Source organism: Dendrobates tinctorius, unplaced genomic scaffold, assembly GCF_039654945.1.
Source record: "Dendrobates tinctorius isolate UK_male_01 unplaced genomic scaffold, ASM3965494v1 ptg000105l, whole genome shotgun sequence".
NCBI lineage: Eukaryota > Metazoa > Chordata > Amphibia > Anura > Dendrobatidae > Dendrobates > Dendrobates tinctorius.
The window spans coordinates 521,420-549,403 of NW_027361773.1; the positions used below are offsets into that span (position 1 = coordinate 521,420).

Below are 27,984 nucleotides of genomic sequence, written 5' to 3' on the forward strand. Positions count from 1 at the left end.
GATAACGGAAAGCTTACAAGAGTTGCATCCAGCTCAAAGTTACTAGACTTTTCTAGAAATATAGCAAGAGGCATATACTTTTCTAGAAGGTATTCAACTCTAAATGTGGCCATATACTGTATATTACATAACTGTTGGTCTGAATCCTCAGGCAGTGGCTTATTTTCGGGGAGAAAGAGAAGCATAAGGCATGTTGAAATCTGGCATGCCAAGCCAACTCTCCTCTGACATCTGACAAAATTGGGGACGCGCCCATATACATAGGATGAGCCAGGTACATACTGCATTTGTGCCCACTAGTGGGCATATAAGCTCAAAAGGTATGCACCACAGTCAGGATGGCTGTATAAGCATACGTCCAACATATGGACCCAATGTTAAAAAATGCATACTGAAAAGTATACATTTTTTTCAGTGGCTGTCTTTTTGGGAAAGCGCAGTCTGCTGTGTTTTCCTATGCGGTAAGGCTAGTTTCACACTAGCGTTTTGGAGCGCAGCAACGGCCTGCGCACGGCCGCCGCTAAGCCACGCCCCCTGCCGCGCCCCCGCCGGTAGCTCCGCCCACCGGCGCATGACGCTGCATGCGCCCTGTGTCCCCTATCTTTATCACAGGGGGCGCAGGCCGTGCGCAGTATGCGTTTGGCGGCGCATGCGTCCTTTTGACGGTGCGCCGACCTGCGCCAAACGCAACCTGCTGCATTTTGGTTGCGTCGGCAAACCGTCAAAAAGGCGCATGCGCCGCCAAACGCATGCTGCGCACGGCCTGCGCCCCCTGTGATAAAGATAGGGGACGCAGGGCGCATGCAGCGTCATGCGCCGGTGGGCGGAGCTACCGGCGGGGCGCGGCAGGGGGCGGGGCTTAGCGGCGGCCGTGCGCAGGCCGTCGCTGCGCTCATAAACGCTAGTGTGAAACTAGCCTAAGACAAACAGTATACAGATGCATACTGGCCAGACGGAGGCCAAGGAATAGACTGTTAGATTACATCTATTGAATGGGGACCTACGGGAAAAGTTCCTGACATACACTGTAGGCTAAGTGCACATATACGGTGTGCAATTAGATAGAGACACGTCTAAATGGGTGTCTTCAGCTTATATTCATCTAATGTTTATGGCTACATTAAGCACCATTATGCATCTTATCAATTTTATAATGAGATTCAAAAAGTCAATAAATAGGAAAATAGCTCTTTATAGATTACAATTATTGCTCCCAGGGAATAAAAAAAAAATTGAAAATCCCAGCTAAAATAACAAAATCAATTAATTGGTGAATTCTGCTAACTTAAGAAATTTAAAGTCATGAGAACACAGAATTGTTCTGTCCTGATGAATCCCTATAGTTAAATATATGTTGCATTTGAAGTGGTAGTTTTAATATCTGAACCTATATGTATGTTATAATATGATTACATTAAGAATATAAAAAATGCATAACGGAAATATATACATGAAACATGCTACACATATAAGAGGCTGAAAGTTAATTCTCTGTTCTTTTAAGTTTTTGAAACATTGGTCTTCTATGCAATATAGACATCTTAATTGTATGATAAGTGTCATGGAAATGTGGAATTATTTCAGTGTCCTGACAGCAGGCCAAGTCTTCTCAAAGCGTCTTTTCTAGACTCCTCTGAGGAATCACGTCCAGAAAACTGCACTGTGATCCCTTGAGATCGTAAACCTACAGGTCTTGGCATAGAATAAGTTCTTTTGACTTCCTGATGGTTAATTATCTGTTTTTTCTCTTGTGAAACTTGTATGCTACTATGTCGCTTGTTCCTTTCTAAAGAGGATGTTGGCTCACCTTTGATCAGAACAGTTTTCCCCAAAGGAACAAAGTTGCTTGGTTCATTCATCAAGATTTTGCTGATACTGTCATGCTCATCCGACTGATGTCTCTTTGTTTCTGGAGGCAAAATCTTTGATAAATGCTCACCATTTGAGACTGGAGATTTGCAGACATCAGGTGAAGGAACCTCAGCTTGAACAGGGATTTCTTTAACTAAGCCAAGCTTAGTAAGGGCCTCGTATCTTGTCTGCTCAGAGGGTACATGAAATGAAGGCCTCCGTCCCAGTTGTTCATGTCGATTTTTTGAATCAAATTCATCAGCAAGCAATCCAGGACCATGTAAATTAGCCAGCATTTGAGCTTTGCGCTCTTGTACATTGACAGCTGCCTTAGCAATAGTTTTGTTATACTGTTTCCCAACTGGTTTAATAATTATGTTGTTTGGAAAACGACTGAGTTTGGCATTTGGTGATCCGGGAAAAATAAAATGTCCTTCATCAATAGGCGATGTACCTACACTTTTTTTCGGCTCTGGTAATTTTTCATCTTTCGGTGACAAGGGCGACATATTTATGTTGTCACTTTTCTTTTCCAATATTTTTTGAGCAATAATGACAGGTGTTGGAACAGCACCGAGTAGTTTTCGATGTTCGGTCGCTTGGTCATGAAAATGCTTCTCAGTGTCCAGCTGTGGAACAGTCACAGGTGAACTTACTGTCATGGTTGATTGTGAGGTCCAAGAGTCTTTTTGAGTATGATTCCAGCTATTAAGGCTTAGTCCAATTCCAGAGTCTACAGGAAAAAAAGACATTTATAGGTGTCAGTAAATTCCTGGGAACTACATAAAGATCAGATTGAGGAACTTGACAAAAACTCAGGGCTGAAACCAACAAGCACATATTGTAACTTGCACCGTATATTTTCCTAGCTCCATTTATGAAAACTTCATTACGTACTGAGTTTTACTAACGCTTTTCTGAGTAGCCATCAAAAATTCATATTAAAATTTATAGTTCATTTTAATGTTGCTTAATGTTTTAAGAATGTAAAAGTAATTTAGGAAGAATATTTCAACAGCTTACCATCTGGTGAAGTCTCGATGTGGTTATGCTCAGTCTGCACAAGATCAATGATGTCATCAGCATCGGAGTGGTTATCTTCTGCTGACCTTGGAGAGTAGTAACCAATACTTGAATTAGCTGAAAATGGTGGTTCTTCAAAGTCATCTTCGAAGGCATCTAATGTTTCCTCCAAGAACATGAGGGCATTCTTCTCTTCGTTTGTTAAGTATTTCATGTTTTCATCATCCTAATGAAAAATAAGACAAACGTCATAGCAAGAGGCATCATGGTAAAAGTACACATCTTCTTGTCATGTTATAGCTTTGCTAAGGATGGTCACTGTTAGAGCTTATAATGACAGCCTATAAAACACAATAACGCAACTCAGTGAATTTTATGTACAATATACAATGGGTGGTACAAAGAAGGAAACATACTCTACAAAGAAGACGGTTTATGTATTGAAGTTTACAGATAATTATTAAAGAACTTTATGCATGATTTCACACATCTTTAACTCCTTCTCCCCCACCCCATAGTGGTCTCTGCATCAGAGGGCTGTTAAATCGTGTCCTGTTTTAGATGATTGGCTAAGTAATTAAAAATAATTTAAAAAAATCATCTGAAAATCCTACATTCAATTGTCCTGCACTTGCACTAGATAACTGTTGTCCAGAACCTACACAAATGCAGATGACTATCATGGTGTGTTTGCATGGAGGAGGCTGTATGACCTGTCTGGTCACATACTCCTATAGCTACAGCATCTTGTGAATGGTATTGTCATGTGAGAACGGCAATGAAGTTTGGGGGAGGGGTGAAGGTGGTTTGGTGGCTTCAGAAATAAAGAATATGGCACAGAGCTTAAAAAAACACTCCCATCAAAGTTTTTATGTTCTTAATACATTGCAATCATCATATTTTATGTCACCGTGTACTTATAATTGCTCATTTCTTTTAGGTCTATGACATCACGTGATTAAAACAGATTAGTTGAATCCTTCTAAGCTCTTTGTAGAAACAGGAAGTTCCTTTTCCCTGCATGAGTCAACATTAGAACTACATTTCTATATAACTGAAAAGTCCCTGGCAGCCTAGCTCCACCTCCTCTTCAACTCCTGACCCAGCTACTCCATTCCTCCTCCCATGTGAAGGATTTTGCAGCGAGGTAGAATTGTAGTCCTAATGGTGACTCATGCAGGAAGAGACTTCCTATTTCAAGCAGAGCTTAGATAGATTTAGCTAGTCTGTTTTTAATCATGTGATGTCGTAGACCTATCAGAAAAGAGAAGAATTAACTGGGTAGAAGGGCAAAATGAGTAATTGTAAGTACACAGTGCTATTTAATAATATGATGATTACAATATATTAAGAGCATAAAAACTTTGATGCGAGAGCTTCTTTCAAAGAAGGATATATTAGTACGTGGTTATTGGTTAACATTAGCCATAATATATATGATCAATCCTTTCAAATTCAAAATTCCCATGCTTTCCTATTTCTATAACAATACAGATGTTCTCACACAATCACACATCTGATTAACCTCAGATGAAGTTGCTGATTTAGGCAGGGACTGAGTTGCTAGCATGTATAGGGGTGTCCTAACTGTCCCAACATACCCAATCCTTTGTTTCACTTAGGCTAAACTAGTGCCAGACGTAGTCCCATTCTGCATATGTCTGGGGAAGCCAGGAGGAGTAGCCGGTCAACCAAATTACCAAAAGGTCAACATCTATCTAAGGTGTATGGCCAACTCTAGATATGTCATTCAAAAAAGCGAATTAAACTAAATATGTTTGAGAACAGACACAAAGAGCACTAACTTCTTAAAATAGACAAGTAACCCACTTCTTCCACTGCTCTCCACATAACAGATTGGGATTGGAAAAGGGTGAAATACTTTCTGCTGACTCTACTACAATTACCAACAGAACATGATGCTGACTGTGCCACTGATGAGAATGCACTGCATGGTGAAGGAAACATTTTCTAGTAGAGTTGTTAAGTCAGTGTCAGTACTGGTTCAACATTGTTTCTCCAGATCCAACTCACTCTACACCGTACGAATGTGCTCATGCCCAACAGTATCTGAGCTATAGACATACATAACTGTTGGGCCCATTTGGTCTTGTAAACTACGGTGTCTGTTCACATGGCATATATTTTGATAGTGCTGGGCAGCCCGCCCTAGCTAATAGAAAGGTGTCACTACTAGTTTGGCCTGGATGCTGTGCATGGCCATAGTGTGAACAGCGCCGCATACAAGTTTTTTATTGTGCATTAACATACCAGGCAACCGCCCCCTCCATGTATTGGTAGGCTGTGAGCGGTTGTTTCATTGGTATCCTTGCACCTGTATTGCCATCTTAATTATATGGGTCCACTGCATCCTGATAGTGCATTTGTCTGGAGGCCTGGACGGGTAAACCTTTTTGCTCTTTTGCTGTTTTCTGGCTTGTCACTCTCAACAAGAAGAAATGTTACCCCTTGAATCCCAGTCTTAAGCCTCTCACCTAGTGAAATCAGATTTCATACTTTGCACTGACGAGGGGCAAAACCTTGAAACACTGTCTGAAAATTGAGATTCTGGTTTGGCTTTTATCCCAAGTCATATGGCAAGGCTCGTTAAAGGGTCGATAGTGACCTTTAGGATTGCTAGGTGGTGCCAACGTTCAAGTCCTCTTCCTCTCTGAAGAGGCAATTTGCACACAAATTCAAAACTGGAAGTTCAAAATCTGGTAATAAATTATCATTGAAAGGGCAGAGAGAAGGAAATAGGGTAATCGGTCAGGGGAGGTCACCAGCCCATGACAAGTGGAAGAAAACAGTGTTTTACAACACAATACGAGCCATATAGCGCATTTTGTTAATTAGTGGCTAGGGTTGCACATTCCTTTTAAAGTTTTGTTGTTACTCTAAGAACAGTGGTTTATCACGTACACACAATCTGGATATCACCAGTTATTTATAGCTAAATTCCATGCATAGGTGAACGACAATAACGTAACTAACTAATGTGTCTCATTCTTATTATGAGTACGCAAGTGATTAGCAAATGATTTACAAAAATCATGATAAAGAATTACATAAACTTGTGTTGGTTTTTGGAGGAGAGGAGGGAAGAGCTGGGGTTCAGGTTACTTGATTTTAAAAAAGAATAACAAACTTCATGAGCAAATAATGATCTTCATAATTAACCCTTGGCATTTATACAACAAAAAAAATCTTCATAGCGTGCACACAGCGGATTTCACAGCAAATCTACGGCAAAATCCATAACATAAATTGTTATGCTACAGATAGAAAATTCATGGATGAGTTTCTACAGTGTGTGGATAAGATTTGCTAAAATTCTATGTACCCCCTACTACTGTAATATGCTGGATATTTTCTGTCCGCAAATCAGGATTGTGATCAGCCTTATGCCATTTTATATGGCTATGGCCTTTTTATATTTAGTTTAAACTATAGCATTATTGCTATCCTAACAAGAATAACAATATTGAATGCAAGTAAAACCACTATGCAATATTAATTTATTCCATTATATACGGTAATCATTAAACAGCAGAAGGTCTAATGGCAGTAGTGAAAAAATACAAGTTATGGAAATGTAAATGCCAGTCAAAGTCAACTGAAGAAAATGAAAGTCACCTAGTAGTCCATATAGACTACAAGCAGATAAAATGGATAGACATTTTCCAAGCAACACTTACGGTATATAATGACTAAAATGCTGCTAATATATTAACCAGTCCAGTATTTGAGATGGAGTTCCTTCCAAGGGCCAGATCGAGATCAGTGAAGACCCCTGGAAGCAAAATACAGTGGAGGCCCCTGAGCAATATGATACGCAGCTAAATGACTCCGGACACAGACATTATCTGATTGTAAGCTCAACCTCAGGATATCTTCTTGTAAATGTGGTGGGTCCATACAGGAGAAAAGATGGCTGTCTCTTACGCTGTATGCAAATTGCCTCTTCAGAAAAGAAAGAGGACTTGAACTCTATAGCACCACCTGTTGGAAGTAGCGATCCTTCAAGTCACAATCGACCCTTTAACGAGTATTGTAATATGACTTGGGATGAAAGCCAAATCAGTATCTCAATTTACAGACACAGGGTTTCGGGCTATTGGCCCTCGTCAGTGCAAAGTATGAGAACTGATTTGGCTAGGCGAGAGGCTCTGGACTGAGGTCTATGGGGTAAGATTTCTCCTTGTGGAGAGTGACATACCATCTCGGGCTTGTCAAGGTAAGGAGGCTTATTCGCCGTGCAATGCTACACACATTTCATCAGTTCATGACTGAACATTTGTTTGCCAGGCCAATCTCTCTCCTGACTTCCCCATATAGATGAGTGCTCAGCAAAGTATATGTTCATGTGCTGACAACAAGAAGGGAGAAGGGTGTTGCCAAACTACCTTGATAACAAAAAGGTTGGCCACTGCAATTCATCTGCCGAGAGAGAGCCCAGAGACCCCTATACACTTAAGTTTATGCAATTTTCATTTGTATTTGAGTTAATATATTAATAGGAAGAAATATATTTGAAGTCTGCCTCTTACGCTTCGACAAACATTTTTGCACAAGTCTCTTTAGGTATTAATTTCTTGAAATTCTTCTCTTATGTAATTTTTCAAATCACTGACACTTTTTGATTTTCAACTATAAACTTTGTCCTTGAGTACTCCCCAATAGAAAAAATCTATTGTGGTCAAGTCTGGTGAACGTGCCGGCCAATCAAGTGGGCCTCTTCGGCCAATCCATTTATTAGGAAATGTTTCATCAAGATACTCGCAGACTACTCTTTAATAATGTGGAGGGGCCCCATCTTGTTGGAAATAAAGGTAATTTGAATTAGGCTGTTTCTGTATCTGGGGAACAACTTGATTCATTAGAATTCCGAGATACTTATCTCCTGTGACTGTTTCACTTTACACCTTGTTTGATAAATCTCTCCCTTCATAACCCTACATACTGTCCACCTATTTTTGGACCACCCTATTTTATATATATATATATATATATATATATATATATATATATATATACACACACAGTACAGGCCAAAAGTTTGGACACACCTCATTCAAAGAATTTTCTTTATTTTCATGACTATGAAAATTGTAGATTCACTCTGAAGGCATCACTCCTTCAAGACTGTTGGAAGACCATTTTCGGTGACTACCTCTTGAAGCTCATCAAGAGAATGCCAAGAGTGTGCAAAGCAGTAATCAAAGCAAAAGGTGGCTACTTTGAAGAACCTAGAATAGAAGACATATTTTCAGTTGTTTCACACTTTTTTGTTAATTATATAATTCCACATGTGTTAATTCATAGTTTTGATGCCTTCAGAGTGAATCTACAATTTTCATAGTCATGAAAATAAAGAAAACTCTTTGAATGAGAAGGTGTGTCCAAACTTTTGGTTTGTACTTTATGTATGTATATATATATATATATATATATATATATATATATATATACACACACACACACACATACATACACCTCTGCACAGTAATTTATATCCATAGAATATAAACCCACAAGTGCAGGGCTCTCTCTCTTCTGTTCGTTTGCTCACCATATTTTAGATGTAACCCCTTCTCATGACAGCACCATGGAATCAATGGTGCTCTAAAAATAAATAATAATCTATGTGCAGAACCTAGTAAAAAAAAAAAACAAAACGGACAAATAACCTGCAGCAAGCAATTAAATAAAAAGCAATAGGCAGCTGACACAGTGAGGTGAACTGTAAGAGTTACGTACCATACTGATTATGTACACCATGTCGCGGTGGGATGGCTTTTAGTCTCTTTTGATCAATTGTGTCTACTAAGTGTCCTATGTTATTTACATGTACTATTGCTATTTACTTGTTTGCTTACTGCAGGTTATTTTCTCATTTTATTTTTATCCTAGGTCCTACAGTGAAGGAAAATAATTATTTGATCCCTTGCTGATTTTGTAAGTTTGCCACTGACAAAGACGTGAACAGTCTATAATTTTAAAGGTAGGTTAATTTTAACATTGAGAGATAGAATATCACAAATAAAATCCAGGCAATCACATTGTATAAATTATATAAATTTATTTGCATTTTGCAGTGAGAAATAAATATATGATCCCTCTGGCAAACAATACAATACTTGGTGGCCAAACCCTTGTTGGCAAGCATAGCAGTCAGACGTTTTTTGCAGTTGAGGATGAGGTCTGTACACATGTCAGGAGGAATTTTGTTCCACTCCCCTTTGCAGATCATCTCTAAATCATTAAGATTGTGAGGCTGTCGCTTGGCAACTCGGAACTTAAACTCCCTCCATAAGTTTTCTATGAGATTAAGGTCTGGAGACTGGCTAGGCCACTTCATGACCTTAATGTGCTTCTTTTTGAAGTGGCATACCACCAATGGTAGCAGGTGACTGTTATGGGGCCCGATAGGTGAGGGGGCCCGGTCCAGTCCGGTAGCTGTGTGCCTTTGATTAAATGTCAGCATTGCCTCGTCCTCGGAACTCCTCCTGTTCTGACTCCACTCTCTGGCTGGATTTTTATAAGTATGCCAGACCTCCTGACTGACATAACTTTCCAGCCACAGAGGATCTGTATGCAGGGCCTGGAAGCCATTAGTTGTAAAGTGATGAATGAAGAGCGATGACGCTGGGGATGTGAGGCTGTAAGCCGGGCCCGACGGTAGTACTAAAATTAACTTGATTTTAAGGTGGCCCCTTGTCACCTCCCTACTTTTTTTGTGTGTAAAAAAATGCATCCAACTACTTGGGAAAGGGGGATAAATATTCTGGATGCACAGTTTGCACATTACAGGGGGAGGGGGATAAATATCTGGATGCAATTTGTGCACATTATCCTCCGACCCACCTTGTAAAGTGCAAACTCTGCATCCAGAATATTTATCCCCCTCCTGTTATGTGCCCAAAGTGCATCCAGATATTTATTCCCCTCACTGTAATGTGCAAGCAGTGCATCCAGATATTTACCCCCCCACACACACACACACAAACACACCTCTGTAAAGAGCTTGAAGGGGATAATGTGCAAAAAGTGCATCCAGCTATTCACAAGGGGAGGACGATGCTAATGTGCACCCAACTACTAAGGGGGCGTTAATGTGTAAAATGTGCATCCAGCTATTAACCCTCTTCACATGTACAGCCCTCTGAAATTAAAGGGGTTGTCAAGTTATAAGCTAGAAGTCTGCAGTCACTCTATGGAGCTGCAGTCTTGTGAATCTTCACATCGTGCGCACGACGTCCTGTGAGGATTCAACGGGAGTGGGAGACACATAACCACAAGTATGCGATTTGCATACATGCCATCACAAACCGTCTAAATGGGTGTTGCCTGGCTAAATTCAAGTGAATTGAGCGAAGATGGACATAGTCTAGTCCAGTGGTTCCCAAACTCCAGTCCTCACGGACCCCAACAGGTCATGTTTTCAGGATTTCCAGTGTTACACGTGAGAGAATTCCTGATGCCTTGATGATACTTCCATCACCTGTAAAATACTAAGGAAATCCTGAAAACATGACATATTGGGGGCCGTGAGGACTGGAGTTTGGGAAACGCTTGTCTAGTCGGAATGTGGCTGTGAGTATGCATATCATATACTTACAAGCACATGACTCAAAGGAGAAAAAAAAAAAATCAAAGTTTAGCTCTAAAATTTAAATTGTCCTCCATTCCAGGGCAATCTCTTTCTTGGACAATGTCTGGCCAATTACCCAATTACTAATACATGCATGCTTGAAATTAAGAGCACCTGTAGATTATTTTATTATTAACATATATATATATATTTTATTTTTTTTTGGGTGCGGGGCTGTTCATACTTTGGCTCTGGGGCCTAATGATTTCTATGTAAGCACCCCCCCCCGCGGATGGGTGTAGATGGGTCTCACTGGTTGAAGCCGGTTCTGAGCTGATGGCACTACTGGACATCTTTTGCTTTCTAAGGGAAGGAAGCATGAGGTGTCTTTCATTTGATGCACTAAGTTCCTTTGGCCGACCACTGCATCTAATGTTCTCAACTTTGCCTATTTTAGGTGCATCTTCAAAATAGCTTGGACAGCTCATCTTGATTCCCCAAGACTGGTTTAAAAACTGTGCTTGAAGAGAGACATTGCTGATGTAGTATAACTACCTTGGGTCTCGTTGCTGTGCTTGGTTTTTCTATAGTGTATGAACTGTGGCAAGACTGTCTTACACAACTTCTCAATCGTACCAGGACTTGGCTGCTTCACACAAGTGAGTGTGTGTGTATATATATATATATATATATATATATATATATATATACATACATACATACACTAGCTGAAGAGCCCGACGCTGCCCGGGCATAGTAACTAAATGTGGATAGATATAACAAATTATAATTATCCTCCATCCCATAGTCCCGTGCCCATATACCCAACATACCTATCCTCCATCCCATAGTCGAGTGCCCATATACCCATCACACGTCCTCCACCCCATAGTCCCATGCCCATATACCCATCATACATATTCTCCATCCCATAGCCCCATGCCCATATACCCATCATACATATTCACCATCCCATAGTCGAGTGCCCATATACCCATCACACATCCTTCATCTCATAGTCCCATGCCCATATACCCATCATACATATCCTCCATCCCATAGTCCAGTGCCCATATACCCATCACACATCCTCCATCCCATAGTCCCGTGCCCATATACCCATCATACATATCCTCCATCCCATAGTCCAGTGCCCATATACCCATTACACATCCTCCATCCCATAGTCAACCATTATGACATCATAATGAGCGGCGGGGCTTGCAACCTATGATGACATCAGCGTCGCCATGGCAACCATTATGACATCATAATGAGGGGCGGGGCTTGATACACACACTTTTTCCTCAATATGTAGATAGGGGCAAAATTTTTTGGTGAATTGGAACGCATGGGGTTAAAATTTCGCCTCACAACATAGCCTAGGACGCTCTCGGAGTCCAGACGTGTGACTGTGCCAAATTTTGTGGCTGTAGCTGCGACGATGCGGATGCCAATCCCGGACATACATACATACATACATGCAAACATACATACACACACTTGAGCTTTATATAATAGATATATAAAATATATAACACACATAGTATTTAATAGTATTTAAATGAAGGTCTTTATTATTAAGGAAAAAAGAAATACAAACCTACAGGACCCTGTGTGAAAAAGTGATCGCCCTCCCCACTGTAAACAATAATCATAAATTAACTGTGCTTTATCACATCTTTGGTATACTATGTAAATTTCAAGCTATATGTGCAAACATTAGAGCATATTCTGGGCGTGTGAGAGAGTCCCGTCTACAACAGTGTAATGACTGCCAGTTACAGCTCTTCACGGTTCTCCTTCGTGCCATGTCACTGTATTGCTACATGAGAGCTTGCATATGTGTCATAGAAACATGAATTCTCATGACCACAGTGATAGTACGACTGTCACCTAGCCAGCCTATAGGATGCAGGAGGTATGTAGCCTGGAGTGCTAATACTTATAGTAGGTACGAAAAGTATTCCGACCCCTTTACATTTTTCACTTTTTATTTCATTGCAGCATTGGGTCAATTAAAAAAAAACAAAAAACCTTTTTTCTCATTAATGTACACTCTACACCCCATCTGGACTGAAAACAACATAAATGTAGAACTTTTTGCAAATTTATTAAAAAATATTGAAATATCACATGTTCATAAGTATTCAGACCCTTTCCTCAGAGACTCATATTTAAGTCACATACTGTTAATTTCTTTGTGATCCTCCTTGAGATGGTTCTACTCCTTCATTGGAGTCCAGTTGTGATTAATTAAACTGATAGGACTTGATTTGTAAAGGCACACACCTGTCTTTATAAGACCTCACAGCTCACAGTGCATGTCAGACCAAATGAACTGACCAAGGAGCTCAGAGACAGAATTGTGCCAAGGCAGAGATGTGGCCAAGATTACAAAAGAATTTCTGCAGTACCCAAGGTTCCTAAGAGCACAGTGGCCTCCATATTCCTTAAATGGAAGAAGTTTGGGACCACCAGAAGTCTTCCGAGACCTGGCCGTCCAGCCAAACTGAGCAATCGTGGGAGAAGAGCCTTGATGAGAGAGGTAACGAAGAACCCCAAGATCAATGTGGCTGAGCTTCACAGATACAGCAGGGAGATGGAAGAAAGTTCCACAAAGTCAACTATCACTGCAGCCCTTCACCAGTTGAGCCTTTATGGCAGAGTGGCCCGACTGAAGCCTCTCCTCAATGCAAGACATATGAAAACCAGCATACAGTTTGCTAAAAAAAAACACATGAAGGACTCCAAGACTATGAGAAATAAGATTCTCTGGTCTGATGTGACGAAGATAAAACTTTTTGGTGATAATTCTAAGCGGTATGTGTGGAGAAAACCAGGCACTGCTCATCACCTGCCCAATACAATCCCAACAGTGAAACATGGTGGTGGGAGCATCATGCTATAGGGGTGTTTTTCAGCTGCAGGGACAGGACGACTGGTTTCAATTGATGGAAACTTGAATGCAGCCAAGTACAGAGATATTGTGGATGAAAACCTCTTCCAGAGTGCTCTGGACCTCAGACTTGGCCAAAGGCTTACCTTCCAACAAGACAATGAACCTAAGCAAACAGCTAAAATAACAAAGGAGTGGCTTCAGAACTCTGTGACCATTCTTGACTGGCCCAGCCAGAGCCCTGACGTAAACCCAATTGAGCATCTCTGCAGAGACCTGAAATTGACTGTCCACCAACGTTCCCCATCCAACCTGACGGAACTGGAGAGGATCTACAAGGAAGAATGGCAGAGGATCTCCAAATCCAGGTGTGAACAACTTGTTGCATCATTCCCAAGAAGACTCATGGCTGTACTAGCTCATAAGGGTGCTTCTACTCAATACTGAGCAAAGGGTCTGAATACTTATGACCATGTGATATTTCATTTTTTCTTTTTTAGTAAATTTGCAAAAATTTCTAGATTTCTGCCTTTTTTCAGTCAAGTTGGGGTACAGAGTGTACATTAATGAGAAAAAAAAAACTTTTTTAAATTTACCAAATGGATGCAATGAAATAGTGAAAAATTTAAAGAGGTCTGAATACTTTCCGTACTCACTGTATGTGATAAATACTGCTTTAATACTATGTAACATTCCTGCCTCTTTGTAGCCAAGGACACATCTGATGTCATATCCTGCTATACATAGCCCTGTAATCCACATGGCATTGCATGTGCTTCATTAGATAATTATGTGGCTCTAAAATGATTATTTGCATTATAGTATTGCAAGTGTTGAAAAATCAGCAATGAGTACCAAGGCAATAAATGCTGTAATGCTGGAAATTATAGAATTCTAAATGAAAAAATAAAACACTATAGAAATCTAAAAGCGCTAATAGAAAAACAACTACGGTCATGACATAAGGACACTATAAGCATTTGTAGATGTAGACCAACTGTAAGAGAGTCGATGTTCCGCTCTCTAAACAATCAATAGCTTTTATTGGAAATCATAGAAAAAAATCAGGAAACAAACACTTTAGCTTGGCCAACTAAAAGCCATAAAGATCTCTTCTTTCTTTTCAGAGTAAGTGCAAATAACATCTTTTGCAGGTGGCCTAAGCCAACAAAGGTTTAGGGGGAAACTGCTTCAACAAAAGACAGCGTTATTTTACTGCAGCATGCTGGGTGTTTTTCTTATGTTTTGTGAAGCACTTTGTAAATATTTCTTGTTGGCATTTGATAAGGTTTTTATGGGCGTTTTTGAGCAACTCTTTAGCTTTTTTATGGCGATGTGCAGGCATTTTACATTAAAAGGAATCCATTACTATGATTATGCAGTCCACTCTGCAGGCACAATGTTGTAGAGCACACTTACACAAAAAAAGCTGTCAATCACTGATAAGACCGAAACTGAAAATCCCAGAAAGAACAGAGGTTTAAATGATTAAAACACAAATTAGATTGACTTTTCTCACAAAACTATATATTAATCTGACCGGCTTCTCCTGCTCTATAACCCGTTGCCTGCAGATTGGACTGGATTTTCATGGAAATAGATTCCCTTTAAGCAATGAGTTTTGATAATTTCTTTTTAGCCTCCCCAATGACTTGTATTATAAGTATGGAGCGTCTTCCAAGTTGAAAATGCCTGAAATATGGTCAAATCACTCCTTTTAACTGTTGCTGATGACTACCACTATTAGTTACCCAAAGTTTGAAACTTTATTTTCAGATTAATTACATGCATAAAAAGTAAATAAAAAAGAAGGTCATACTGAAATGAAGGCCATTAGGTGAGTACATGATTAAGTCAATGTTTAATATCAAAGGTAGTAAGTGCACATGGTAAGAACAACAACACTCAATAGGTGATCTATATAAGAATAGATAAAAACTAAAGAATAAGTGCAAATATGCATTTAATAGGTAATAATAATGAGGATCTCTGTAATAAGAGCTACCATACAGATCATGTGTAATAACCATTGTGCAGAGTAATCATGTGAATAAATAAGGCCTCTGGTTGTAGTAGGTATAAAGTACACAATGCATAAGTAATGTGTACGTATCTATTGGCAGTTATCACCCATAGTCATGAGTCGTATTCATTGAAGATTTATTTAATGTAATGTACAGTACTTACAAAGTTGGAGCTTCTAGACCTTGAACGTTGACTGCTTTGGCTATCGAAACTCCCACTTCTCTCAAAGTCACTGCGGTTATGGAAGTCTAATTCCATGCTTGAAGAACTCAGTTTCAACAGGTTGCTCGGCATTCTCTCAACAGGATACTTTTGTGCTTAAAGGAACTGTGCTTCTTCACAGTGAACCATGCCCTCACTCTAAAAATAAAGAAAATAAATACATGGGATGAGAGAAGAGATTATGCCATTTTTCTAGTTTTGTCTTGAATTCCTTGGACACTCAAAAGGGTTGTCTCATTGTTTAGGAGAGCACTGCTTCTCTGCCTCCCAGCTTCTACTCTCCGATGCTGCAATCAGAGGCAACATTGCATCTTCAGAACTGGAGGTGTATAGAGGTACTGAAGCTGGCCAGATCACTAGATGAGTGCTTACAAGCTCTATAGCAACAAGCTTGTAAAAGCCATGGTCCTTGCCTAGAAGTATGGCTACCACTGATATGCCGCTGCGGTAGCACAACAAAATAAAATTAAAAAGTTTCTTCACTCTTGAGAACATAGATGATTTTTAATAACAAGTAAGTGCCAAAGTTGCCTCTTTTTAGCTATTAATGATATTTGGAAAAAAATTTCAACGTTATATAGATCTTTCTTTAGAACACAATCAAGTCAGCCTAATTGGTTACAAGGGCATATTTACTATTAGGATCTGGTGGACTGACACAAGGACCTGCTTTTCCTCTTAAGGCCCCAGTTCAACCATGCATGATGGCTACGATCATGTAAACTTTGTGCAAAGATCAGAGAGGAACCGGTTAGTTCTCTTGATATCTGGGTGTATCACGTGTTAAATTCCGACAGACTTAACTTTTATGGCATGCCATTTGTGAAAGGTCAGTTGCTGGAAAACTCCTTTAATTTAACCCTTTGATGGCATTTTACGGCTGTATTTAATAAACAGCAAGAAAAGCAACAGAAAGATAAAAGCAAAATCTGCATTCAGTTTTCCCGTGGCGAGTGGCGACATTTGCGCACAATGTAGTTCACTGGGGTTGAACATTACAAAAGGCATTGTAGACTTCCTATCTCACACAACAAAGCACAGATGGAGTTGCCTATAAAAACAAGCCATTGTTTATGATGAATGTCCAAAAGTGAATCATGCTTTAATAATGATATAGAACTAACATATTAATATGCAGGTGCGTTTATTGAAACCACACAGCTAAATGTATTTGACATTAACCATGAATAAGAAGTGCATATCCCAACCAACAATACACAAAAGCCCAAAAGTCAGATGCTCCAAACTACACAATGGCTTACATGTTCCTCTTACTGCATAGAAGCCCTCACAACTAGCAAAAATTTGTGTCCTCCATGTCCTATTTTATTCACTGGAACTGATCATTGGGTTAGCCATTCTAAGCCACCCATAGACGACCCTTTATATAGTGATGTGGAGCTGCGCGTAGCTGGCATTTATGGGTTTAGTATTGCGAACAATCATCTTGGCAGGAAAACATTGAATTAAAAGATGGAATGCCAGATATTCACAATGACAAAAATATAACTAATATAACTTGGACCTGTTTGCCTTATAGTCAACAGCAGTAAGAATTATGGAATTTATGGTCATCAAAACAGAAATACGTTTCTTCTCATGCTGGGTGATTGATTCTCAAGTGTATAAGTGTCAAAATGCCTTTGATTATCCTAATTCTCAAACTAAAAGTGACAAATAGACAACTCTACATGCCATGTTTTTCAATTACATAAAGCTTCCCTAAACTTACAAAAAACTTCTAACATCTGATGTTCACCACATATCAGAGGCTTTGTTGTGGGGTTTTGGCCATGAGACCTCCCTCAACTGATCAGTGGAACAAAGGGGTAAAAGCACTATGCTGATCCAGGTTGTACTCATAGAGTAGAGTATGGACTCATAGATAGACCACAGTACTCCAGAAAGGTGTCGCATTAGTAGGGTCAGTGGCAATGAAGAATGCCACCTCCTTCGGGTCACTTTGATTTTTGTGTAGTGGACTAAAGCAGCCGGAAAAGCTACATAAGAGCTATATCGTGTCTCTCCGCTGGTTATACTGTAAATAGCACTACATACTACACATGATATAGTCTTATGAAGATATTGCTGAATCAGAATTGTAAAACTGTCTTAATGATTTGTATTGTGTTTTCTGATAGTAAAGAAAAAACTGTTGGCGAGTCCAGATTACTGTCCTCGAATACCCCAAGTCAGAGGAAAATTAGTGCAAATATTACACATTGGGTGACTCCACGTTTATGGTCTTTATCCATCTGATTACTTTATGTGTATGCATATCACTCAGATTTCATTTATTCTAGCATTCCTCAAACATGAGTTGTAGCATTGTAGTAATAGTTTCGCTCAGGTCTGCCAAATGCACAAGTAAAATACTATACTTATCACCTATAGATACACAGTGAATAAAACACAATGAAAGATAACTTACAAGGCTTTTGTCAGATCTGTGCTGAATTCAAAACAACAAATCTGTTCAGGGAATATTCAGCACTATGCTCACAGCCAGTTCTCAACAGTGATGAGGAAGAAGAGGAGCAAGTAACAATTTATACAGTTTATTAATGGTTGTCTGAGGAATGTTCTGCTATGCGGAATGCACTTGGGCACACAAATAATGAAGATTCACTGCTGGCAGCTCCCTTTTGCAATTGCTGACAAATGATGTATAACCAAAAGCAGGACTCATTGCTGAAGAGGATAGACCTCCATTCCAGCCTTCATTGCTACCCTGCTCTATACCAGGGGTGGGGGACCTCAGGTCCGCACTCAGTTTAGCTCTCCTGTCACGCATAAGACAGCGTCGGCGGCCCCATGTCTCCTATGATGTATATATCACAGCCGCCATGTCGTCTGTGATGTCTATACAACAGTCTCGAAGTCTCCTATATGATGTATATACAGCAGTCTCAGTGTCTCCTATGTGATGTATACTGCATATCTCTTACTGCTTGAGTTTTATAAATGTAACATGAGCAGTGATGAATTTCCCACTGTGAGGAGACCTGCAGTGTAATATACATCTGTGTTCAGTACAACTTACTGCTGTAAATTCTTTACAAAACTTATCGCAAAGAGTCATCTGCACTCCAGACTGACGGAAATTTGATGGAAGCAGCTGTAGCCATTATATTAGGGCTAAATTAATTAAACGTTTAACCAAATATAGCAGGGTAATTTTCAAGTTGTTAATTTTGTCCCCTGATAGTATAAATACCCAAATGGCCCTTGGCAGAAAAAAAGACTCCCCACCCCTGCTCTACGCTATGATAGTCTATGACAGCCACTGGCGTAACTACCGGGGTAGCAGCCGAAGCGGTTGCTTTGGGGCCCGGCCCATATAGTGGCCCGGGTCCCCGGCTCCGATCGGCGCTACCCGGTAGTGTAATTAAGTACATTACTGGCCCAACCACCGGTCCGCGGCCCAGCACCGGTCCGTTGCGGTGCTCTTGCCGGTCCGCGGACACAAGGGGAGCCGGTGGCTGTTGTGTAGCAGCTGATACTCACCCTGTCATCCCTGTCGGCGCAGCGGCTTCATCCAGCGCTGAGCGGTCACGTGCTACCGCTCATATAAGGTCATGAATATGGATGCCACTCATCTCCCATAGGCGTGGCGTCCATATTCATGCACCTTAATGAGTGGTAGCACGTGATCGCTCCGCACAGGAAGAAGCTGAAGCGCCGCGAGATGCAGGGAAGTGCAGCGACGGGAAGGAAGTTCAGCGACAGCGACGGGTAAGTATGATGGGGGAGGATGGGGGAGCCCAGCCATACATACCCGGTTGGGAGCAGAGCCATAAATACAAGGGAGGGAGAGTGGGAGCGGAGCCATAAATACCTGGGAGCGAGAGTGGGAGCGGAGCCATAAATACAAGGGAGGGGGAGTGGGAGCAGAGTCATAAATACATGGGAGGGAGAGTGGGAGCGAAGCCATAAATACATGGGAGGGAGAGTGGGAGCGAAGCCATAAATACATGGGAGTGGAGCCATAAATACATGGGAGGGAGAGTGGGAGCGATGCCATAAATACATGGGAGGGAGCCATAAATACAAGGGAGGGAGAGTGGGAGCGAAGCCATAAATACATGGGAGGGAGCCATAAATACAAGGAAGGGAGAGTGGGAGCGGAGCCATATATACAAGGGAGGGAGAGTGGAAGCAGAGCCATATATACAAGGGAGGGAGGGTTGGAGTGGAGCCATGCATACAGGATGGGACAGGGGAGCCATGCATACAGGATGGGACAGGGGAGCCATGCATACAGGATGGGACAGGGGAGCCATGTATACAGGATGGGAGGGTGGGAGTGGAGCCATGTATACAAGGATGGGAGGATGGGAGCAGAGCCATGTATACAAGGATGGTGACAGGGGAGCCATGCATACAACACGGGGAGCCACACAGAGCTGGACAGGACGGAGGGAACCACACATACATTTTCTGATGATTAGAAAATAATCAGCATGTACAGTACTCCAGTACAATTTTTCTTAAGTGCTCAATGCTCCATTTCCTTGTAGGTTCCAATTATCATTAGCAGTGACGGTCATCAGTAGAAGTAGCCCAGTGCTCCCACTGAAACAGAGAAACAAGCCAGGTGCTTCCACTCATTCAAAACCTACGATGAGTTGAGTCACATTATAAATGTTATAATTAAATGATAAGTATGCACTGCTAAACTACAACCGCGTCCATATCCCCGCCCCCTTATGACCAAAGCCCCGCCCCTGTCACACCTCCATCCCCGCCCTGCCGGGCCATGGAAGAATGGTCTTGCTCGAAGCCGTCCCTGGTGCAAAAAAGGTTGGGGACAACTGGTGTAGGGGATCCGGGGCCCCGGCGGAAAAAACTGTACACTGTGAATGATTTCGCACTGCGTCTTGAACGGGGTGTGTCTTTGAGGGGGTGTGTCTTTGAGGGGGCCCCGTTTAAAAGTTTGCTATGGGGCCCAATCAGTTCTAGTTACTCCCCTGATGACAGCAGTGGGTATAGCTGGGTTCCATTGTTTGCTGCCAGTTCTGAGCTGATGGCACTACTGGACATCTTCTGATTTTAATGTAACCAAAGCATGATGTGTCTTGTCTCTGCTGCACTAACTTTCTTTAGCCAACCACTGGTCATTCACTCATTTGTTTGTGTCCTCAATGCTAAAAAATACCAAGAGATACTTATCCATCATGCAATAGTACCCGGGAGGCACTCGACTGGCTCCAAGTTTATTTATCAGAAGGACAATGTCTCCAAACATAGGTCATAATGAAATGACATGTATCTTAATAATAATAATCTTTTTATTTATATAGCGCCAACATATTCGGCAGCGCTTTATAGTTTGCATACATTATCATTGCTGAAGAGGATAGACCTGCCGATGGGGCTCACAATCTAAGTTCCCTATTAGTATGTCTTTGGGATGTGGGAGGAAACCCACGCAAACACGGGGAGAACATACAAACTCCTTGCAGATGTTGTCCTTGGTGGGATTTGAACCCAGGGCTCCAGCACTGTAAGGCTGCAGTGCTAACCACTGAGCCACCCTGCTGCCCTATCTTCAGTGTAATCAAGAACAAAAAGTTCTGGAAGTGATGATATGGTCCCACAGAGCCCTGATGTCACCTACATCAAGTCTGTGATTACATAGAGAGACAGAATGATTTGAATAGGCCGACATCCACAGAAAATTTGTTGTTAGTTCTGTAAGATGTTTCTGAACAACCTAATTGCCGAGTAGCTCAAACACTGTGAGCAAGTGTATCTAAAAGAATTAATACTGTTTTGAAGGCAAAGGGGGGGTGGGGGGGGTCACATTTCTTCTTTTGTTCATTGACTTTACATTTTAATTGATAAAAGTATAGTATTAATACTTCAATTTTTTAAAAGTATGTTTACTTTGCAGTGTTTTTCCGCACCTGCTTAGAACTTTTGCACATTACTGTACATATATAACTATTGTGGTTGTATATAAAGGGGCATAGTCACATGACTGAAGTTCCCGATGCCGCAGAATCCTCACAGCTCGCAGTGTGCGTGATGTGAGGATTCACAAGCCTGCAGTCACAGAGTGACTGCAGACTTGTAGTTTTACACCGAACAACCCCTTGAAGGCTTCTATCTAGCTGACAACTAGTTGAGTTACTCATGAATAAACTACTGTTCTGTCAAGCTTATCTCTTCACCAACTTGTCGTACTGGATTTTCAAGCAGAACATCGGATACTATAGAATGAATGTTTTAAACAAAGAAACAAGTCTTCATTGGGTTAAAATCATGGAGACAAGTTATTTAAACATTCAAAGATGTTGTAGGGGTGTATGCCTTTCTATGAAAAGGTTAAAAGATCATGAACTCTGTCTCCACACGTACAAACTGTCCTGTTCAGGTAAACAGGTGTTTCCATACATTGGCAGATACATTATGTAGCATGAGTCTTCCCAGGCCCACACCTACAATAAGGAGAAATTACTGATGTAACTAAGGCATTTATATAGACATAAAATAAATATGTAATAGATTTTTTCATGACAGTTTAATGACTGTACTAATTAATTTTTGCAAATTATTGGGCTTTAATATTGCATTTTTCTATATAAATTACCATGAGTGACCCTTATAACTGTATACGTATATTTTTTTTTTTTACACGTCATTGCTTGGCCAGGTTCACACCGTGCAATTTTGAAGAATATTTTTTTGTCCACTGTAAGAAGTGGATATAAAAATTTCCTTTATATTTTCCCCTCTCTAGGATTAATCCATGCCTTTGGATTAAAAAGCAAAAACCCATCAAACCTGGCATTTATCTGTAATTTAAGCTATACAGATTGGTTATATAAGAAAGCAGAACTGATGTGGTCCCTTGAGATACTGGGAGGTGTACTTAGGGATTATCGTCCAGAAAGAGACCTTGCCACATTTAGTGAGCCACTGTTGAAAGCTCAACATTAAAAACTATTACCGTATATTGTTTTCTCTTGGATGTGTGCTCCTCACTGGCAACGGCTGAAAGTTCACGAATGTTGTGGGCACACGGCAGCGCTATCAAAACTATAGTGGCCGCGGTCAGGTACTGCAGATCCAGCCACTTTTCACTTGCATAGGGGCCTGATCTTCAGCACCTGGTTGTGGTCACTATAGGAATCCTGGTGCTGCTGTATTCTGGCGGCATCTGAGACCTTGCCACCGATGCCGCTAACAGCTGATCCGGGGGTGCTAATCAGGTATTGATGGCCAATTCCAAGGATAGGCCATTAATGAATAAAACTTAGTGGCCAACCCCTTTAAGACTACAGTGTGCATCAATACATAAGAGTAATGAGATCTCATACAAAGAATTTGTCTATTAAAGTTACAGTAACTCTGCGCCATAGACGAGGTGCAAATTTTGCTTAGATGATTGGCTCAAGGAAAGTCACACACTAATTGCTCCCTACTTATTAGAGAGGGTGGTAAAGGATTTCCCACAAATAATACATGAGCTTATGTGAACGAACTAAACCAACAGTGGACACTTCGGCTCTCTTCAGCAGTTCAGGTGCTAAAAGTTGACCTGCGTCGTTAAAGGGTTAAAAGATGCTCCCCTTTAATGACTAGACCAAGGGATTAAGTAACTAGCATAACTAATTATATTGTTATTACAAGTGGCATTGTTCTGTGGACTGATGAGAGATCTATATACTCCGCTACTGCCCTGCAGTTGCTATAGGCAGCGAAGAATTGCCACTTATAGCAGTCCGCCACACATGCTGATGGACATTGGGACATTTCATTTACAGAAATATGTAAAAAGAAAAATAAATCTTTTTATTCTCTCCACTTTCACAGGTAACACCTAGTACATTGCTTGACTGTGGTAAGTTTTCTTTGAAAGTAAATGAAATAATTAACTTACAGAATGATAAAGCTCAATGATGCAGAGACTTTGAGCCCCCGTTACACACTGCGATATCGCTAGCAATATCACTGTAAAGTCACCGATTTTGTGACGTTGCAGCGATATCGCTACATGTGATACTTATCTCCGACCGACTCCCCCGCTGATTATCGCTGATCGCGCGAGAAGCTCCTGGATCATTTCTCGTCGTCAGCTTCCTGCTGGGGCTTCCTGTGGCGCCGACGAGCGACGCGTGGAGCCGGGCGGGAGGACGTCAGGAACGCCGCGTCTGACAGGTAAGTAGCGACCCCCGACCCCAGCGATGTCGCTGGTGAGATCTGTCTGTGTGGCAGCTCACTAGCGACCACTTAGGGATGCACCAGCGATCCATATCGTTGTCGGGATCGCTGGTGCATCGCTATGTGTAACGATGAACCACAGAAGGCATCTAAATAAATGTAATACAAGGCAAGTAATACAGGTTTTTAGCACAAACTGTCCCAGATTTCTTGTTTATTTAGGATAGTACATCTCCCCCCATTGTTTCAATAGAAAAAGACATTACAAAAAAAAAATTAAAGAACTTCTAAGTCCAAGCTGAAATTCTGCTTCCTGCTGTAGAACGCCACAGTCGGCTGACACCGGACCCACCGCCAGGTCCTTATAACATTTTAGGCAACTGCTAGTAATGCAATCGCTATGTACTGACTAACGAATGATTGTAAACTTTGGGCTTTAGGGTATGTGCACATTATATGCATATTTGCAGCAGATTTTTCTACAGCAAAAACAGAATGTTGGCAGGAAAAAATGGTGCTCAAAAAATGCATGTTTTTGATACATTTATTCCTGCAATTTTACGAGTTTTCCCCCCATTCATTTGAAAATCACAGAAAGAGTGGAAGTGTCGCAGATGTAAAAAATGCTCTGATAGTTTAAATCTGCAATAAAAAATGAAACAGCATGAGTGGGAGATTTCAGAAATCTCATTCACTTTGCTGGTATTGTAAAAATTTATATTTTTCTCCGGGGCAAAAACGTGCAAAAAACAATGGCAAAAACGAAGTGTATGAAGCTTCAGCTTTCTGCGATATTGCAGGAGAAGTAATTCCATAACGTGTTTTCTGTAGAGCATTCTGCGGATCGGTCAGGAGAATCCACGCTACTCACACCTATGTGGAACATGGAGCGGCACACACACATTGTAAGGGAAGAGGGAAATCTCCCTGCTGCCCTGCACTTCTTCCTTGTAAAGGAAAAACATCATTTACTTTCAATTTTTACTTTTTTTATTTTCATTTCTATTTATTTTTAAGTAAATGCAAATTCTTGAATCTTTAGTCTCTTGTCAAACAAATAACAGTATGATATCACGCCAAAGGGTGAGAGAAGCACGGGGAACCATTGTAACAAACACCTGCTGTGTGTACACATGACACCTTCTATCCTGGGTGAATGGGAAGCAACAGATCAAGTAAATGGAAGATTGACCCCAGAAACCACAGACGCAGGAAGATTGACCCCAGAAACCACAGACACAGGAAGATTGACTCCAGAAACCACAGACACAGGAAGATTGACTCCAGAAACCACAGACACAGGAAGATTGACCCCAGAAACCACAGACACAGGAAGATTGACCCCAGAAACCACAGACACAGGAAGATTGACCCCAGAAACCACAGACACAGGAAGATTGACCCCAGAAACCACAGACACAGGAAGATTGACCCCAGAAACCACAGACACAGGAAGATTGACTCCAGAAACCACAGACACAGGAAGACTGACCCCAGAAACCACAGACACAGGAAGATTGACCCCAGAAACCACAGACACAGGAAGATTGACCCCAGAAACCACAGACACAGGAAGATTGACCCCAGAAACCACAGACACAGGAAGATTGACCCCAGAAACCACAGACACAGGAAGATTGACCCCAGAAACCACAGACACAGGAAGACTGACCCCAGAAACCACAGACACAGGAAGATTGACCCCAGAAACCACAGACACAGGAAGATTGACCCCAGAAACCACAGACACAGGAAGATTGACCCCAGAAACCACAGACACAGGAAGATTGACCCCAGAAACCACAGACACAGGAAGATTGACCCCAGAAACCACAGACACAGGAAGATTGACCCCAGAAACCACAGACACATCTGTCTTCTACAGGCTGGAATGCCATTTGCACAATCATTCTCATCTCCTCATCTCCAGTATGTTTTTTCAGGAGTAAACCATCAGGTTATTCAGAGATAACAAGAAACAGAAAATTGGCATTTCCCAGATTTTCCCTGGAGAACATACCAGAACACTGTCCGTACGGAATTCACGTTTGACAGAACGCTCTGTATTTCATAGGATTTTTGATGTATTTTCTACACTGATCATGCTATTCTGTTTTATGCAACAACAACAAAAAAAAAATCAGTTTTCACGACGTGAATTATTTTAAGGAATTTCAAAGTCACAAACAGGAATAAGTCAAAAATAGAAGAGTTTCAAATCTTTCCATTCTACAGGGTGGGCCATTCATATGGTTACACCTGAATACAGAAAATGACGAGCGTGCCACAGCCGTGCACCAATGGTGCCTGATTGACCCTACTGATCATTAATTTAACTGAGCCTCCAACAAAGATTGAACAGACCCTAACCATATCTGGATATTGCCGTCACATTTCTAGCCAGAAATATTTTACTGCTGATATTTAGATTTCAGGGTCGACTGACAACATGGGATCGGACCAGAAGAAGACGACTTAGTTATCTTATTACTCACCCAGCTACACCCATACATTTGTTTGAGTGAGCTTACGGGTGCCCTTTAGCTTAGGCCGCTCACTGGTGACCTCCATTACAGAGGGCTATGATGGCTTATGATTGATTGACGTCATTACTACATGATCGGTTCAGCCAAATGCTCAGCTCAGGTCCATGAGTGTACACCATCCAACGTACAACACCATGGGCACAATTGTTTGTCTTGGCACAAAGTTTAAACAACTCAAGTAATAAATTTGGTGTCATAAACAGATAATTAAGACAGTCCAGGTTAATTCCTGTGTGATTCCGCTGCTATTAAGGTTCTGCTCATATCATACCGGAGCCTTCCTTTTGCCCGATGTGTACCCGTGATGGTAGGCTCTGACATATGTCACTCTATAGGAAGAAAGTCGCTTATAGAAAAAAAGTTTTCTATAAAGTAAAAAAAAAAAAAAAACAACCAGGCTACAAAACTTGTTTCTTTTTTCTCGCCACCTCCGATCCCACTCTGAGCAGCATAATCGGGGGATTTTTCTCAGATGGATTTAGGGGAATTCTCCTGTTCTGCGTCTACACATATAGCATTCTCCTATATCTCTACATTCATTTATTCCTGATTGGGCTGAACCTTCTACAATAATATATATATATATATATATGTGCGGCCTATGAGGTTTTAGAGGTTTGTACATGAAATAAAGTTTATAGAATTCTCCCGAAAAAAACGTGGCCCGTAAAATCCCTGGCAAATCTGAATGGGGTTGTTTCGGCAGCGAGCGCAGCCTCACACGGCTACCTAGGACAGCAGTAGAACTCTGCAGTGTGAACAGAGCCTTACACACAGAGTGGGACTCGGGTGCCAAGGGCCCACCAGTATCCTTGACTTTGGGGGCCCACTTTTCACCTCCATAAAAATATTACACTACCCTCATTCACAAATGTACCTATATCTCTATATAATAATAAACTGGGTAGTTTGGTTAATGAATGATGAGATGCTGCTTTTTTTGTACGGAGTGAATCAAGTGAATTATGCCAAGTACTGCCCTTACAGTGGGGTTGATGGCCCTCCGGGGGATTGCCCTGTTATCCTATGGGCCAGTCCGAGCCTGCTTACACATATACATCTATAGAAACTCTACTATATAAGGAAGTCACTAAAAAAGGGGAAAGCATCAGAGTTATTATCTAATCTAATGATGGAAAGTCAATTTATCACCAGCCCTGATAGGGTTATCACCAAGGCGCAAGTCTTAGAACTAAAATAACAGAAGAGAATTCGTGATGGACATAATCTAAGCTCTTTAGTACTTGTGATCCCCATGTCCTGGTCCCCCTGACAAGACAGCAGTACTCCCACTCCCTTTGTGCAGGGAGGATGTTTCTACAGTAAGAGCAGGTAAAAAGAGAAACCCTTGTAAGTGATACTCGCATTAAATGTATTTCTATGACAGAGACTAGGTGAAGAAGAGGTTAAATCCTATTGTCTGTTATTATACATCCTGGATACACAGCAGATACAGCACAGCTTCCTGCCAGCAAACAGTGGCTCCAAAGCACTTTAAGAACTACAACTCCCAGCATGTCAGTGACAGCTGAAGCCAGCGCACAGTGCGGACTTACCTACAAGAGCCCAAGAGGTAGCTAGTCTGTGCTGAGGCACTGGGGAATGTGAGTGTGCTGCCGAGCAGATCCTGAGGTGAGTGTAGCAGGTGTAACCGG

The 27,984-nt window shown here is 41.2% G+C and overlaps 1 protein-coding gene and 1 long non-coding RNA gene across 2 annotated transcripts; one reads left to right on the forward strand and one right to left on the reverse strand.

Moving 5' to 3' along the window:
* Positions 1-3,356, forward strand: LOC141100474 (uncharacterized). The gene is made up of 2 exons (XR_012234702.1): positions 1-89; positions 2,870-3,356. It is a non-coding gene; the product is annotated as an uncharacterized lncRNA (long non-coding RNA).
* On the reverse strand, positions 901-27,984 carry PROSER2 (proline and serine rich 2). Its single transcript, XM_073588985.1, has 4 exons — positions 27,886-27,984; positions 15,555-15,752; positions 2,875-3,100; positions 901-2,584 (listed from the first exon to the last, which is right to left on the reverse strand). Exons 2-4 carry the CDS (start codon positions 15,684-15,686, stop codon positions 1,581-1,583), a joined length of 1,362 nt encoding a protein of 453 aa, XP_073445086.1. The 5' UTR covers positions 15,687-15,752; positions 27,886-27,984; the 3' UTR covers positions 901-1,580.